This window comes from Nerophis lumbriciformis, linkage group LG11 (genome assembly GCF_033978685.3).
Source record: "Nerophis lumbriciformis linkage group LG11, RoL_Nlum_v2.1, whole genome shotgun sequence".
Taxonomy (NCBI): Eukaryota; Metazoa; Chordata; class Actinopteri; order Syngnathiformes; family Syngnathidae; genus Nerophis; species Nerophis lumbriciformis.
The window spans coordinates 44310462-44325827 of NC_084558.2; the positions used below are offsets into that span (position 1 = coordinate 44310462).

Consider the following 15366-nt stretch of genomic DNA (forward strand, 5'->3'; position numbering starts at 1 on the left):
TGTTGTGTGACATCATCGCTTTGTCACACAGAAACCTGCTGAGCCAAAAGGCCTTGAGCGGCATGCTTGTCCAGCTCAGTGTAAATTTAAATAAATATGTTTGAACAAGCGGCAAAACACAAGTTAATCAGTAAAAAGTCAGTAAGAAATTGGTGGAATTTTAGTAAATGAGTGTAAGTAATTGATAGTAATCTACTAATTGTATAGCTCATGTTTTACTGTGTATGTATATATATATATATATATATATATATATATATATATATATATATATATATATGTATGTATGTGTGTGTATGTGTGTGTGTGTGTGTGTAATATATATGTATACATAGTATAAAACATTATTAAATATATGTCCACTATGGACAGGACTCTCACTATTATGTTAGATCTACTATGGACTGGACTCTCACACTATTATGTTAGATCCACTATTGACTGGACTCTCACTATTATGTTAGATCTACTATGGACGGGACTCTCACACTATTATGTTAGATCCACTATGGACTGGACTCTCACTATTATGTTAGATCCACTATGGACTGGACTCTCACAATATTATGCTAGATCCACTATGGACTGGACTCACACTATTATGTTAGATCCACTATGTACTGGACTCTCACTATTATGTTAGATCCACTATGTACTGGACTCTCACTATTAGGTTAGATCCACTATGGACTGGACTCTCACTATTATGTTCGATCCACTTGGACTGGACTCTCACACTATTATGTTAGATCCACTATGGACTGGACTCTCACAAAATTATGCTCGATCCACTATGGACTGGACTCACACTATTATGTTAGATCCACTATAGACTGGACTTTCACTATTATGTTAGATCCACTATGGACTGAACTCTCACACTATTATGTTAGATCCACTATGGACTGGACTCCCACACTATTATGGTAGATCCACTATGGACTGGACTCTCACACTATTATGTTAGATCCACTATGGACTGGACTCTCACACTTTTATGTTTGATCCACTATGGACTGGACTCTCACACTATTATGTTAGATCCACTATGGACTGAACTCTCACTATTATGTTAGAACCACTATGCACTGGACTCTCACTATTATGTTAGATCCACTATGGCCTGGACTCTCACACTATTATGTTAGCGCCACTATGGACTGGACTCACACTATTATGTCAGATCCACTATGGACGGGACTCACACTATTATGTTAGCGCCACTATGGACTGTACTCACACTATTATGTCAGATCCACTATGGACGGGACTTACCCTATTATGTCAGATCCACTATGGACTGGACTCACACTTTTATGTCAGATCCACTATGGACTGGACTCTCACAGTATTATGTTAGATCCACTATGGACTGGACTCTCACTATTATGTTAGATCCACTATGGACTGGACTCTCACAATATTATGCTAGATCCACTATGGACTGGACTCACTATTTTGTTAGATCCTCTATGGACTGGACTCTCACAATTTTATGCTAGATCCACTCGACGTCCATTGCACCGGTCGCCCAGTGGCGGGGGGGGGGGTCCCCACATCTGCGGTCCCCTCCGAGGTTTCTCACTGTCATCCCATTGGGTTGAGTTTTTTCTCGCCCTGATGTGGGATGTCTGAGCCGAGGATGTCGTTGTGGCTTGTGCAGCCCTTTGAGACACTTGTGATTTAGGGCTATATAAGTAAACATTGATTGATTGATTGATTTTTATGCATATGTAAATGTATTCAGTTATAAACTGTCAAGACTTGGTCCTTGGGTTTTGTTTTTCCGGAAGGCAACGGAAAGTTGGCTCGGGCGAGACGGGAATGGGAGTACATATTTATTTAATATTATCAAAAAAAACAAAAACGAAAGGCGCGTACAAGGCGGAAGTACAAACTATGACACCAAAAAGACTATAGCACAAAGGCAATTAACTAAGAACACGGTACAAAACACTTACTGTGGCATGGGACTGTGAACATGGCTTGAGGATAAATAGTGTGCAGAGCATAAATGCGGGATGTCGCCAGAAAGACAAACTGAAAACAATTAACTTAAATACTACAGACATGATTAACGAAAACAGGTGCGTGACTCAAAACGTGAAACAGGTGCGTGACGTGACAGGTGAAAACTAATGGGTTGCTATGGTGACAAACAAGAGTGCACAATGAGTCCAAACGTGGAACAGGTGAAACTAATGGGTAACCATGGAAACAAGACAAGGGAGTGAAAAGCCAGAAACTAAAGAGTCCAATAACTAAACAAAACAAAACATGACTAAAACAAAACATGATTACACAGACATGACAATAAACATTCTTTCACTTTCTTCTTTCCTTCATGGATCTAAACTTTATCGCTGCTGATATTTTTTTTCCTATACTTTTGTTGAAATATTTTCAGAATGTGTTGTATTTTTGGCCAAAGTAAGACAAAGAAAACAATCTGAAATTGTCTTAATTTTTTTTGTTTTAATGCCACAATTTTAATAGTGTGCACAGACTTTCCTCCATGGGGCCCCTGAGCTAAAATTAGTTTGATGTTTTGTCTCCCATTCATCGTTAATGTGTTGCTTTTTCACTGTTTTGTGACCTTCCCCCATTCATTTTCTACCGCTTGTCCCTTTCGGGGTCGCGGGGAGTGCTGGAGCCTATCTCAGCTGCATTCGGGCGGAAGGCGGTGTACACTCTGGACAAGTCGCCACCTCATCGCAGGGCCAACACAGATAGACAAGACAACATTCACACTCAACCCATATAAAATAACATAAACATGAGATAATTAAAATAAGAATTTGGTGCTTAAATTAATACAAAACTTAGATTAAAATAGGTGTGAATGAATACATCTGACATATTTCATTACATTGTTTTATTATCCAGATGCAATTTTTTTTTTACATAATCCTAACTTAATTTTAAAAGTATTCTAAAATAATTTATTAGCAGCAATATTGAGTCCAGCGGATTTAGAGCTACGTCCCCTTTAAGAGGCTGGTTCAAGAAGGCGGGGCTTATCTCACGGGGAGGAGAAGAAGGCGGGAGCAGTGAAGCACCGGCATGTTTTTTTGTTTTTTTTAACATATCGTCTTTTTTTGTTTATCTATCATGTTTTCTTTTTTATCAGGAGAGAGAAGGCACTAACGCCGAGGCAGTGACGTCACCGGTGGAAGGACTTCATTTATCTTCGCCTGTCTTAAACCGTCCAGGGTAATTTCAGACGGGTTATACATTCGCGCTAATAACGGTAATAACCTTTGGTGTTGTCGTGAAGGAGCTCCGCGGTGAGACATGCGCGGTCCCGCCATGTTCCAGGAGGTGGATGTCGGGTTCGAAGCGACGACGTGAACGTCACCCGGAGGAGGAGGAGGAGGAAAGTGGGGGGCGACGACGAGCTCGCTTCCATGCGTACATCTTCATCATGTCCAGGACTTTACGGAGAATGGTCCACTTGGTGCTCTTCTGTCCTCTGTCCAAAGGCCTGCAGGTACACCAAAGGTCCGGCCGTGCAAGCACAACCACAGCCGGCCTCAGTGTCTCCATTTGGGCCTCCCAAATGTTTCAACGTTAGCCTAATAATAGGCTGTTTTAAATATGACGTCATCTAACTGTTACAATTTGTATGTTTTTTTTTTACTATATATGATATTTGCTATTATTTAACAGTGTTTTTCAACCTTTTGTTTGAGCCAAAGCATGTTTTTTGTGTTGAAAGAATCCGGAGGCACACCACCAGCAGAAATCATTAAAAAACGAACCTCAGTTGACCGTAAAAAGTCGTTGTCGCAATTGTTGGATATGACTATAAGCCAGGCCTGGGCAATTATTTTGACTCAGGGGCCAAATTTAGAGGAAAAAATGTGTCTGGGGGCCGGTATGTCTATTTTTATGAACACTAATACAAAACCTCACAATAACGTCTGATTGAATGCTAAAAACGTTATGAGTGACTGCCTTAAAAAAACGGAATGGAATTTTAAATTGTTCTATGAATGATAAAACACTGAATATTGACAACATATTAATGTCACACCCCCTCTCGATCAACATATTTTACAAAAAAGCGAAATGCAACAAAAAAAAAAACCCCACCTATAATCTGATACATCTGATAAATCACTAAGCTTTGGAACTTTGTTGTAAAAATCTGCCCTTGACACCAGCATTTTAGGCTGTACGCTCTGGAAACACTGTGGAAACGCTTACCATAGTAACTAAATACATTACCATAGTAACTGGTATATCATGCAGATTCCAACCATTGAAATACTTTGTAAAGTTCAAGACTTACGGTCATTTGAAAACATCACTGCACATCATAATGGCGGCTACGCTTACCATCTTAAAGAGCTAAAAAATTATTTAGGAATGTCTGGCGGGCCAGAGGGCTTCACGGTGGCAGAGGGGTTAGTGCATCTGCCTCACAATATGAAGGTCCTGAGTAGTCTTGGGTTCAATCCCGGGCTCGGGATCTTTCTGTGTGGAGTTTGCATGTTCTCCCCGTGACTGCGTGGGTTCCCTCCGGGTACTCCGGCTTCCTCCCACCTCCAAAGACATGCACCTGGGGATAAGTTGATTGGCAACACTTAATTGGCCCTAGTGTGTGGATGTGAGTGTGAATGTTGTCTGTCTATCTGTGTTGGCCCTGCGATGAGGTGGCGACTTGTCCAGGGTGTACCCCGCCTTCCGCCCGATTGTGGCTGAGATGGGCTCCAGCGCCCCCCGCGACCCCAAAGGGAATAAGCGGTAGAAAATGGATGGATGGATGGATGGCGGGCCAGATTGAAAAGCTTAACGGGACGCATGTCATAATTTGCCCAGGTCTGCTTTAAGCCATAACCAAGCATGCATCACTATAGCTCTTGTCTCAAAGTAGGTGTACTGTCACGACCTGTCACATCACGCCGTGACTTATTTGTAGTTTTTTGCCGTTTTCCTGTGTGTAGTGTTTTAGTTCTTGTCTTGCGCTACAATTTTGGTGGCTTTTTGTCTTTTTTTGGTATTGTCCTGTAGCAGTTTCATGTCTTCCTTTGAGCGATATTTCCCCCATCTACTTTGTTTTAGCAATCAAGAATATTTCAGTTGTTTTTATCCTTCTTTGTGGGGACATTGCTGATTGTCATGTCATGTTCGGATGTACATTGTGGACGCCGTCTTTGCTCCACAGTAAGTCTTTGCTGTCGTCCAGCATTCTGTTTTTAAGTTAAAGTACCAATGATTGTCTCACACACACTAGGTGTGGTGAAATTTGTCCTCTGCATTTGACCCATCCCCTTGTTCACACCCTGGGAGGTGAGGGGAGCAGTGGGCAGCAGGGATGGCCGCGCCTGGGAATAATTTTTGGTGATTTAACCCCCAATTCCAACCCTTAATGAACTCACAACCTACCGTTACCGACACTCTAACCACTAGGCCACTGAGTAGGTTTTGTCTACTTTGTAGCCAGTTCAGTTTTAGTTTTGTTCTGCATAGCCTTCCCTAAGCTTCAATGCCTTTTCTTAGGGGCACTCACCTTTTGTTTATTTTTGGTTTAAGCATTAGACACCTTTTTACCTGCACGCTGCCTCCCGCTGTTTCCGAAATCTACAAAGCAATTAGCTACTGATATGGAAGAGTATTACACGGTTACTCTGCCGAGCTCTAGACAGCACAGACACTCAACAACAACAACACATAATTTGCAGACTATAATTACTGGTTTGCAAAAAATATTTTTAGCCCAAATAGGTGAAATTAGATAATCTCCCACGGCACACCAGACTGTATCTCACGGCACACTAGTTAAACACTGATTTAACAAGTATGATTTCAACAACAAATGTAATGGCATTTAATACAAGACCAAACATTCTGTCTTTACAAAAATTAAACACTTTAAAAAACCCAACATTTTCTGAAAAAAGTGCCCGGAAAAAGTGTGATGACAACCACAGAAACGAAAGTGGCACCTCCCACGGCGTACACAGGAAAGAGTCAGGTCTGCGCAGTACAAAATGTTTAGTTTAGTTTTATTATTTCTGCAGTCAGTGGTCAACAAAATAAACAAACAATAATACGTTCATAAATTGACAATTTTACAGACCGAAAGGGTTTAGACTGAAGTTGACCACCTATTTCGCCTAACCTCTCAAATACGAAATGTAGTAAAACCAGGAGACATCGGGTTCTGATCTTGTGCTTCATAGAAATATGACATTTCCTTCACACAACATATTATAAATGCACTTTGTACACAAAATGAACACTGTTCAAATATATACACAGTGAAACATCCCTGCACACGTGTTGGTTAAACATTTGAACCAATAATATACTACCGGGTATATACAAACACTTATAATTCCATTATTATTTATATCCCACATTTAGTTTTCAAGGTTCAAGGTTTTATTCGTCACATGCAGAGTACACCACAGTGAAATGCTTTTTTCCATGCTCTTCAGATATTGCGTACAGCAGTGACGTGCGGTGAGGTTCATGACTGGTGAGGCACTGACTTCATCACAGTCAGATTTACAAACATAGAAGTATCAGTACAAGTAAAAGTAAAAGTACAGTAGTCACATACAGTACCAGTGGGATGTCAAATAGTATAACAGTATATACAGTATACACAGTATAGGAAGTAATAAATATTAAGGTGTCTACAGTTCTTTTGGCAGTTGAGTAGTGACAGTAGTATGAACAAAGGTAATGGAACAGTATGACTTCTTTATACTCTTGTTTTTACATTATTTACAGTTAGGGCTGGGCGATATATCGATATGCGCGATATATCGCGGGTTTGTCTCTGTGCGATATAGAAAATGACTATATCGTGATATCGAGTATACGTTCTCACACAGTTGCTTTTAGCTGCGGGCATTACATTACAGGCTCTTCCTACTCTTTCCTGTCCCTCCTTCTCACAGACAGCAAGCGCACCTTCTTACATACGTCACATACTGTCACGTCATACGTCACATACGTATACGCCCTCTCGGAGCAGAGAGGTACCAGCATGGCTAACGTTAGCTGTGATGCTAGCGGTAATACGAGCGAAAGAAGGTGCGAATCTGGTAACAAACAGCAGGGGGTCCATCGTTTGGCGCTGGTTTGGCTTTAAGCGGAAATATGTCGAACAGACAACCGTAATTTGTCAAGTGTGGGGCGAAAGCGTTGCTATAAAAAGTAGCATTACTGCTGATATGTAGCATCATTTGAAAAGTCCCCTGCTAGTGAATGAAGAGTGCTCACTCCAATCTAATCCACTTTATTTATATAGCACATTTAAACAACAAAAATGTTTCCAAAGTGCTGCACAACAATATTAAAAACAATATTTACGTACTTCGCACGTCAACATCTCCGTTCAGTGCCACACGTCCACACCATCAAAATGCCGAGGCAAACATTTCCAGATCAACACCGTATGAAAAAAATAGTGTTTTTTTTTTTGTTGTGATTTCCCTCTCTGCATGAAAGTTTTAAAGTAGCATATATTAATGCAGTATGAAGAAGAATGTTTTAATGTAGACACATAGAATCATCATACTGGTGTAATTATATGCATCAAGTGTTCATTCAAGGCTAAGGCAAAAATATCGAAATATATATCGTGTATCGCGATATGGCCTTAAAATTAAGGCTGCAGCTAACGATTATTTTTCTATCGATTAATCTATAGATTATTTTTTTCGATTAATCGGTTAATCTATAGATTATTTTTTTCGATTAATCTATAGATTATTTTTCCTTTTACCGATTATTTTTTTATTTAAAATGAAGATGAAAAAATAAATTTAGGCCAGTTTTTTCAAAAGGCATGACTTATTTACAAAAAAAAAAGTATGACCACTCAGTCAACATTGACAACAACATGACAAAATATTCTGTAACAATGTAAACATTTAAAACTTTTAACATTTAACAAAATTCAAAGTAGCTTATTTGCTTTTTAATGTGCAAATATAAAAGTAAACATCCAGTGCAAATCTTAATATTCTGCAATAGTATAAGCATTTCAAAAGTAAAAGTATTGCTTATTTTGCTTTAAAATGTACAAAAATAAAGATAAACATCCAATACAAAAAAGTGCAAAACGAAATATTCTGTAACAGTGTAAACATTTTAACAAAAGTAAAAATATTGCTTATTTTGCTTAATAACACAACAATGATAGTATGATTAAAGTGAAAGTTAATTGTTCGTTTGTACATAGTATATGTAACTGTTAATGTTGTAAAAGGTATTTGCACAACTAATTAACGTTAGCGTCTTTGTAAACACTGAACAGTCACGCCAAACGCGCCTCTCAGAGCGAAACGGTGTTTTAGTTTATGAATTTACAATGCAGATACAAATGACACATTCATTCATGTTTTTGTGTAATGATGACAACGTATACTCACGCGGACGATTGACTAGTTGATGGTGATGGCAAGAACGCTGTCGGGTGTTTTCTTTTCAAATGTTCGTTCATAGCCCTTGTGCTGCTATGATAGGCCATTTCCGCTCGACACAGTGTGCATACAACAACTGTCAAGTGTTTTGCTTTTTTCGCTGTGCTTATCCCACACTTGAAGGGATGTACCAATGCTGAATGTGGCTTCTGGATTTCACTCAAAAGACCAGACCGTAGTTACTTTTTCCTTTTATTTTCCTTTAGTTTGCAACAGTTTTTCCAACGAAGAAACAGCTTCTTTTTTCTTCTTTAGTCTTTTTAGCAGTCTTTAGCAGTGTTAGTAGACTTTAGTAGACTTTAGTTTCTTTAGCTGTCATTAGCTGTCTTTAGTAGCCTTTAGCTTCTTTAGTAGCCTTTAGATTCTTTAGTAGGTGAAAAACCTTTAAGGACAAAACACCACAAGATTAACATGCTGTAAAAAATCAATCAATTATCAATCCCATAATTTACAATTATTAATTAGGCTATCAAACTCTTAACCATTAAACAAGTGCAAGAAAATGGACACATCTTTTCCCTTTAAGTTAAAACAGATTTTAAATAAATTGTCTCAACATAAATGCACCAAGATACATATAAAATACATTTAAACCCAGAAACACATTAGATACATGCAGCAGAAAACCCAATATGCAAATACATAAATACCTAACCAATTAACCACCTATTTAGATACATATTTAAAATCCATATTCAATATAAATATATTATTAAGTTAGCAGTGAAACACTCAATCTTAAACGCTGTCTACTGGTAGAAAAATGCCCCTTTTTCTATGCCCTCACCAGCAGCCAATGATCCAACACAGTTAAATCCAACACTTTAAGTTGAGCGACTTCACCCTCCTGATGAAGCTAACTGCTCCAACATTTATCAAACTAAGCAAAGAATATCAACACTTCCTTACTAAACAACAGTTACACAAAACACCGTGTGTATTTAGCCTCCAGACTAAGCACGCTACATGAACACACCCCCCGCAACCCCATCTCACCAGCGCAACAAGTGCGCCACACCCACAAAGAGAACTAAAGTGCAATCTTACCGGCTGTCCGTTCAGCTTTTGGTTTTGGTACACTTTTGGCACAACTCTGGGTTTTCTGTAACGAACTAAACCTTTTTCCACTCTGCGCTGGCGTCTTTTGTACTCCTGTACTCTAATTACCGGGCTCGCGCACTAGCAGATGAGACGGGAGTGCGCCGCGTTATACCTGCGCGTGAACGTAAACTGATCGGTTCTGATCATATAAGCCGACTGGCCGAAATAATGCCGAATTATATACATTTCCTGGGGTTGCCTAGGTGAATAGGGATGCAGATGTGCTCTAAGATAAAATATAATTTTATTAAGTGGGGTTTGGCTGGTTGCTCAGCAGCCACGGTTGCGAGCTCGCGCTTCAGCTGACGAGACAGCTGTTCGCTGCTACAACATTATTAGGCCGTTTATTGAAATACTCTCACACTTTTGACGACTTTTGGCGTGCTTTTAGTAGTTTAGTTTAATTTAGTTAAATACATTTTTTGTTGTTAAATGTAGTTAAATACATTTTTACCAAGAAGATGTTTACAAAAACATTCAGCTGGACAGCTAACGACTAACATCATATAAATGACCAGTGAAGCTTGCCAACAAACTACTAGTTCAAAGGCTAAGTAGTTTAGTTTAATTTAGTTAAATACATTTTTTTGTTGTTAAATGTAGTTAAATACATTTTTACCAAGCAGATGTTTACAAAAACATTCAGCTAACGACTAACATATACATGACCAGTGAAGCTTGCCAACAAACTACTAGTTCAAAGGCTAAGTAGTTTACTTTAATTTAGTTAAATACATTTTTCTCAAGCAGATGCTAAGAAACAACATTGAGCTGGAAGCATAACAGCTAATGCAGAGCATGATATAAGTGACCAGAGAGGCTTACCAACAAATGCCACTCTTGTACTACTTCAAAAGAGTAATTTTGCTTTATTGTAGTATGATTTAGTTCAATAAAATTTTACAAAGTAGATGCTAACATTTAGCATGATATAAATGACCGGAGAGGCTTGCCAACCAATGCCATGTTTTTATGACTTCAAAAGAGTAGCTTTGTTTAATTGTTGTATAATTTAGTTGAATAGACGCTAACAGGTAACAGCTAAGGATGAGCTAACATAATTAGCATGTAGCCGAAAGTACTGCTAGTTGACTGCAGTAATTAATTATCTTATCTTTTGGGGGGGGGGTCATATAAAGAACATCTTGCATCTTTACCCTTCCTTCTTTCCTTCCTTCCTCGAAGAGTCGCCTCCCAGCCATCAAGGTCAAGTACCTCCTGCTGGCGTGGTTGGGCGTCCTGGTGGCCAGCTGGGTGCTCTACATGCAGTACGCCTCCTACGCCGAGCTCTGCCGCGGACACGTCTGCCACGCTGCCATCGTAAGTCTACGATTAGCGTGTCCTTAAAGGTCACATGTGGGAGTTTTGTTTAAAAAGGAAGGCGGGTGTTTTGATGTTGTCGCTTCCTGTCTTTTCACGCCGTGTCCGTCTGTTTCCTGTCCCCATCAGTCACGTAATGAAAGGTTCAACTAGATCAATTGTGTCTCAAATGTTAGCACACTCGCTTTGGTCAGCGGATTCCTCCTTTTTTACGTCATGCTAGCATTAGTATTAGCACATCCTAAAATCCAGAGAACCCATGGCACAGGTGTCAAACACCAGGTCCGGGGGCCACATCATTTTATGTGGCCTGCAAACACCTGGAAATATGTAACAATTAAGTACTTTATCTTTTCTTAATAAATGAATAACATTTTTTTGTCAAAATAAAAATAAATACTTAAATATCTACTTGACTCATGATTTCAAATCAATTGATTCATCAAACTGTAAACTTTAAAAAAGACAATAGATTTTACGATAATATTTACAGTGGTTTTACAGCATATTACTAAAAATTGAAAACATTTACCGCTGCTTTTTACGATTAAATACTTTTTCTGTTTTTACTTTAAAATGTACAGATTTTTTGTTAAAAATAAATAAATATATATATATATATATATATAATAATCAAATGCATAGACTGCAAATAATTTGCCACTTGCCAAGATTTAAAAAAATAGTTTTTTTTAAATTCCTGAGTTTTAAGAACAATTTACTTATTTTTAGTCAGTGTGTATGTATATACAGTATGTATATATATCTATATATATATTTATATATATATATATGTGTATATATATATATATGTCCATATGTATGTATGTATATATGTCCATATGTATGTATGTATGTATATATGTGTGTATATGTATGTATGTGTATATATCTCTGTGTGTGTATATATGTATATGTCTATATGTAAATATATATGTATGTGTATATATGCATATACATCTGTATATACGCATATACATATGTATATACAGTACGTATACTTACATATATGTGTGTATATGTTTATATATACATATGTATATATGTGTGTGTGTATATGTATATATATATATGTATATGTTCGGGGCGAGGTGGTTCTCTCTCTCTCTCTCTCTCTATATAATATATATATATATATATATATATATATATATATATATATATATATATATATATACAGTCGTGGTCAAAAGTTTACGTACACTTGTAAAGAACATAATGTCATGGCTGTCTTGAGTTTCCAATTATTTCTACAACTCTTATTTTTTTGTGATAGAGTGATTGGAGCACATACTTGTTGGTCACAAAAAACATTCATGAAGTTTGGTTCTTTTATGCATTTATTATGAGTACTGAACATGTGACCAAATCTGCTGGGTCATAAGTATACATACAGCAGATGAAACAAAAATTGAGCTGTTTGGCCACAATACCCAGCAATATGTTTGGAGGAGAAAAGGTGAGGCCTTTAATCCCAGGAACACCATACCTACCGTCAAGCATGTTGGTGGTAGTATTATGCTCTGGGCCTGTTTTGCTGGAGAGAGTGTATTGCATTTTCCTATCATGTATTGCAGGGAATTTAAATGGGTGTTTTTTTTAATTACCGTATTTTTCCGACTATAAGTCGCTCCGCAGTATAAGTCGCACCGGCTGAAAATGCATAATAAAGAAGGAAAAAAACATATATAAGTCGCACTGGAGTATAAGTCGCATTTTTTGGGGAAATGTATTTGATAAAAGCCAACACCAAGAATAGACATTTGAAAGGCAATTTAAAATAAATAAAGAATAGTGAACAACAGGCTGAATAAGTGTACGTTACATGAGGCATAAATAACCAACTGAGAACGTGCCTGGTATGTTAACGTAACATATTATGGTAAGAGTCATTCAAATAACTATAACATATAGAACATGCTATACGTTTACCAAACAATCTGTCACTCCTAATCGCTAAATCCCATGAAATCTTATACGTCTAGTCTCTTACGTGAATGAGATAAATAATATTATTTGATATTTTACGCTAATGTGTTAATCATTTCACACATAAGTCGCTACTGAGTATAAGTCGCACCCCCGGCCAAACTATGAAAAAAAACTGCGACTTATAGTCCGAAAAATACGGTATGTGCTGTGATTGGACACCTTTCATAATATCCACTAGGTTAAGTGAGCAGGTGTTGTGTGACTGACTGTGTGTTGACGTTTTGTGTTTATGAGCACCATGAGTGGGGAAGGTAGTTTGGAATGTGTCATATATAAAAATGCTGTGCTGTGGACACTTCAAAGTGCAATTATCGGTCATTAACCCGGATTACTCTCAATGTCCACAAGGTGGTGGCAAAGGTGCAGGAATTATAGTGTCAGTTTTTTCAAATTAAGTTAGAGGCACCCCATGGGCCAGATTCTTTATTATGCTCGTAACGCCTTGCGAGCCAAAATGTACATGCTGGCGGGTCACACTTGGCCCGCAGTTTGGATACATTGCTTTGCATCAAAATCTTAATCAGTCTATTTTAAAATTAAGAGAATACTTTTTCAAATAAGAGTACGCTTAATTTGTGTTCAGAATAAAATACTTACCGTATTTTTCGGAGTATAAGTCGCACCGGAGTATAAGGAGTATAAGTCGCACTTGCCGAAAATGCATAATAAAAAGGAAAAAAACATACATAAGTCGCACTGGACAAACTATGAAAAAAAAACTGTGACTTATAGTCCGAAAAATACGGTACTTCTATGTTAAAAATCATGTTAATTTCGAGATACAAATCTTAATTTAGAATGTTTTATTAAGTAAAATTAACTATCTCATTGACAGTTAATTTCACTACTTTTTAGTATGTTTTTCTTTTAATCTTATATTTTGTCTTTGTTTGCAGTGCAGACAAAATCAGATATTATAGTCCCTCTGATGGCAGTCGCACCTGAAAACCAGTTTTGACACCCCTGCGCTAAACAGTCTCGGTTGGGTGTTGGTCCACTTCCTGTCACTGATGTCTCGCACTTCCTGCTTCCTCTCGCAGTGCAACCACTACAAGCGTGGTGTCATCGCCGGCTCGTCCTGCAAGGCGCTGTGCGAGCAGAAGACGCTGACGCTGCAGCGCTGCATGTCCACGTCGTCCAAACACCAGGTGCAAAGAAACTCAGGAGACACTTTCATCTTCATTTTGAAACTTGTTCTTCACACTTGCAGGTGTACGCTGGCCTGTGGAAGGAGCTTCCGGTCGTGATCAAGTGTGGGATCGAGGATCGCGGGAAGGTCGACGGCGCTCCGGATTCGCCGCTGCGACGGGAGAGGAGCTTGTTTGACAAACCAACGCGTGGAACCTCCATGGACGAGTTCAAGGAGATGATGCTCGACTTCCTGAAGGTTCTTTTTGACAGAATATGTTAATAATGTGTTCCGGGGTCAAACTGACCATCATTAAGTGTACAGGCACGGATTTATTCAAAGCAAACATCCCCAAGGCCCGTGTGCGCAAAGCTAAAATTGAGTACCACGCGTCTCACACAAAAAAGGGATGGGTACTAAATTTTGTACTTTTATAGGTACTGACCGATAGAAGTGCACAAAACATAGTGTGTGTGTGTGTGTGTGTGTGTATGTATATGTGTGTATATATATATATATATATATATATATATATTAGGGATGTCCCGATCCGATATTTGGATCGGATCGGCTGCCGATATTTGCCAAAAATTGCGTATCGGCAAGGCATGGGAAAATGCCGATCCAGATCCAGTTTAAAAAAAAACCTCCGGTCCGTGTTTTCCAACGCACCTATTTAAATAATACATTCCACTTTTGTGCTGCTCCGTAATTTCCGTTCCGCATTTTCAGCACACCTTCAACACATCCACAGGTCTGTGAATTCTCACACAGTTGCTTTTAGCTGCTGGCATTACACGACAGGCTCTTCTCACTCTTTCCTGTGTCTCCCTCTCACAGACAGCGAGCGCACCTTCTTACACACGTCACATACTGTCACGACATACGTCACATACTGTCACGTCATACGTCACATACGTATACGTCCTCCCCGAGCAGAGAGGTAGCAGCATGGCTAACGTTAGCTGTGATGCTAGCGCAGCCGTGCGAGCAACGCTCCCTCTAAGGTGCTCACCTGTGTAATTGTGCACTGTTTAAACGTCCTCTGCGCATAGCAAATCTATGCCACGCACAAAATCTAATAAAAAAATAAGCGCATAACAATTTTCGACACACGGACACGACAGAGAAAACAGTTTTCGTCATCATTGTTCAAATATTGTGACGTCTGTCGAGACGTTTATCTCCATTCAGTGCCACACGCCCACACCATCAAAATGCTGAGGCAAAAATTTCCACATCAACACCATATGAAAAAATTAGTGATTTTTTTAGTTGTGATTTCCTTCTCTGCATGAAAGTTTAAAAGTAGCATATATTAATGCAGTATGAAGAAGAATGTTTTAATGTAGACATTAGAGATGCGCGGTTTGCGGGCAC

The 15366-nt window shown here is 38.6% G+C and overlaps 1 protein-coding gene across 1 annotated transcript in view; it reads left to right on the forward strand.

The window, feature by feature from the left end:
- Nucleotides 1-27: 27 nt before the first annotated feature.
- dipk1b (divergent protein kinase domain 1B) overlaps nucleotides 28-15366 on the forward strand; it is a 22146-nt gene continuing 6807 nt past the window's right edge. Inside the window, exons 1-6 of the mRNA XM_061966499.2 lie at nucleotides 28-173; nucleotides 3131-3213; nucleotides 3278-3490; nucleotides 10731-10865; nucleotides 13898-14005; nucleotides 14068-14244. Coding sequence (XP_061822483.1) covers nucleotides 3326-3490; nucleotides 10731-10865; nucleotides 13898-14005; nucleotides 14068-14244 — 585 coding nt within the window. The 5' untranslated portion in view covers nucleotides 28-173; nucleotides 3131-3213; nucleotides 3278-3325. The remainder of the gene's footprint in view (nucleotides 174-3130; nucleotides 3214-3277; nucleotides 3491-10730; nucleotides 10866-13897; nucleotides 14006-14067; nucleotides 14245-15366) is intronic.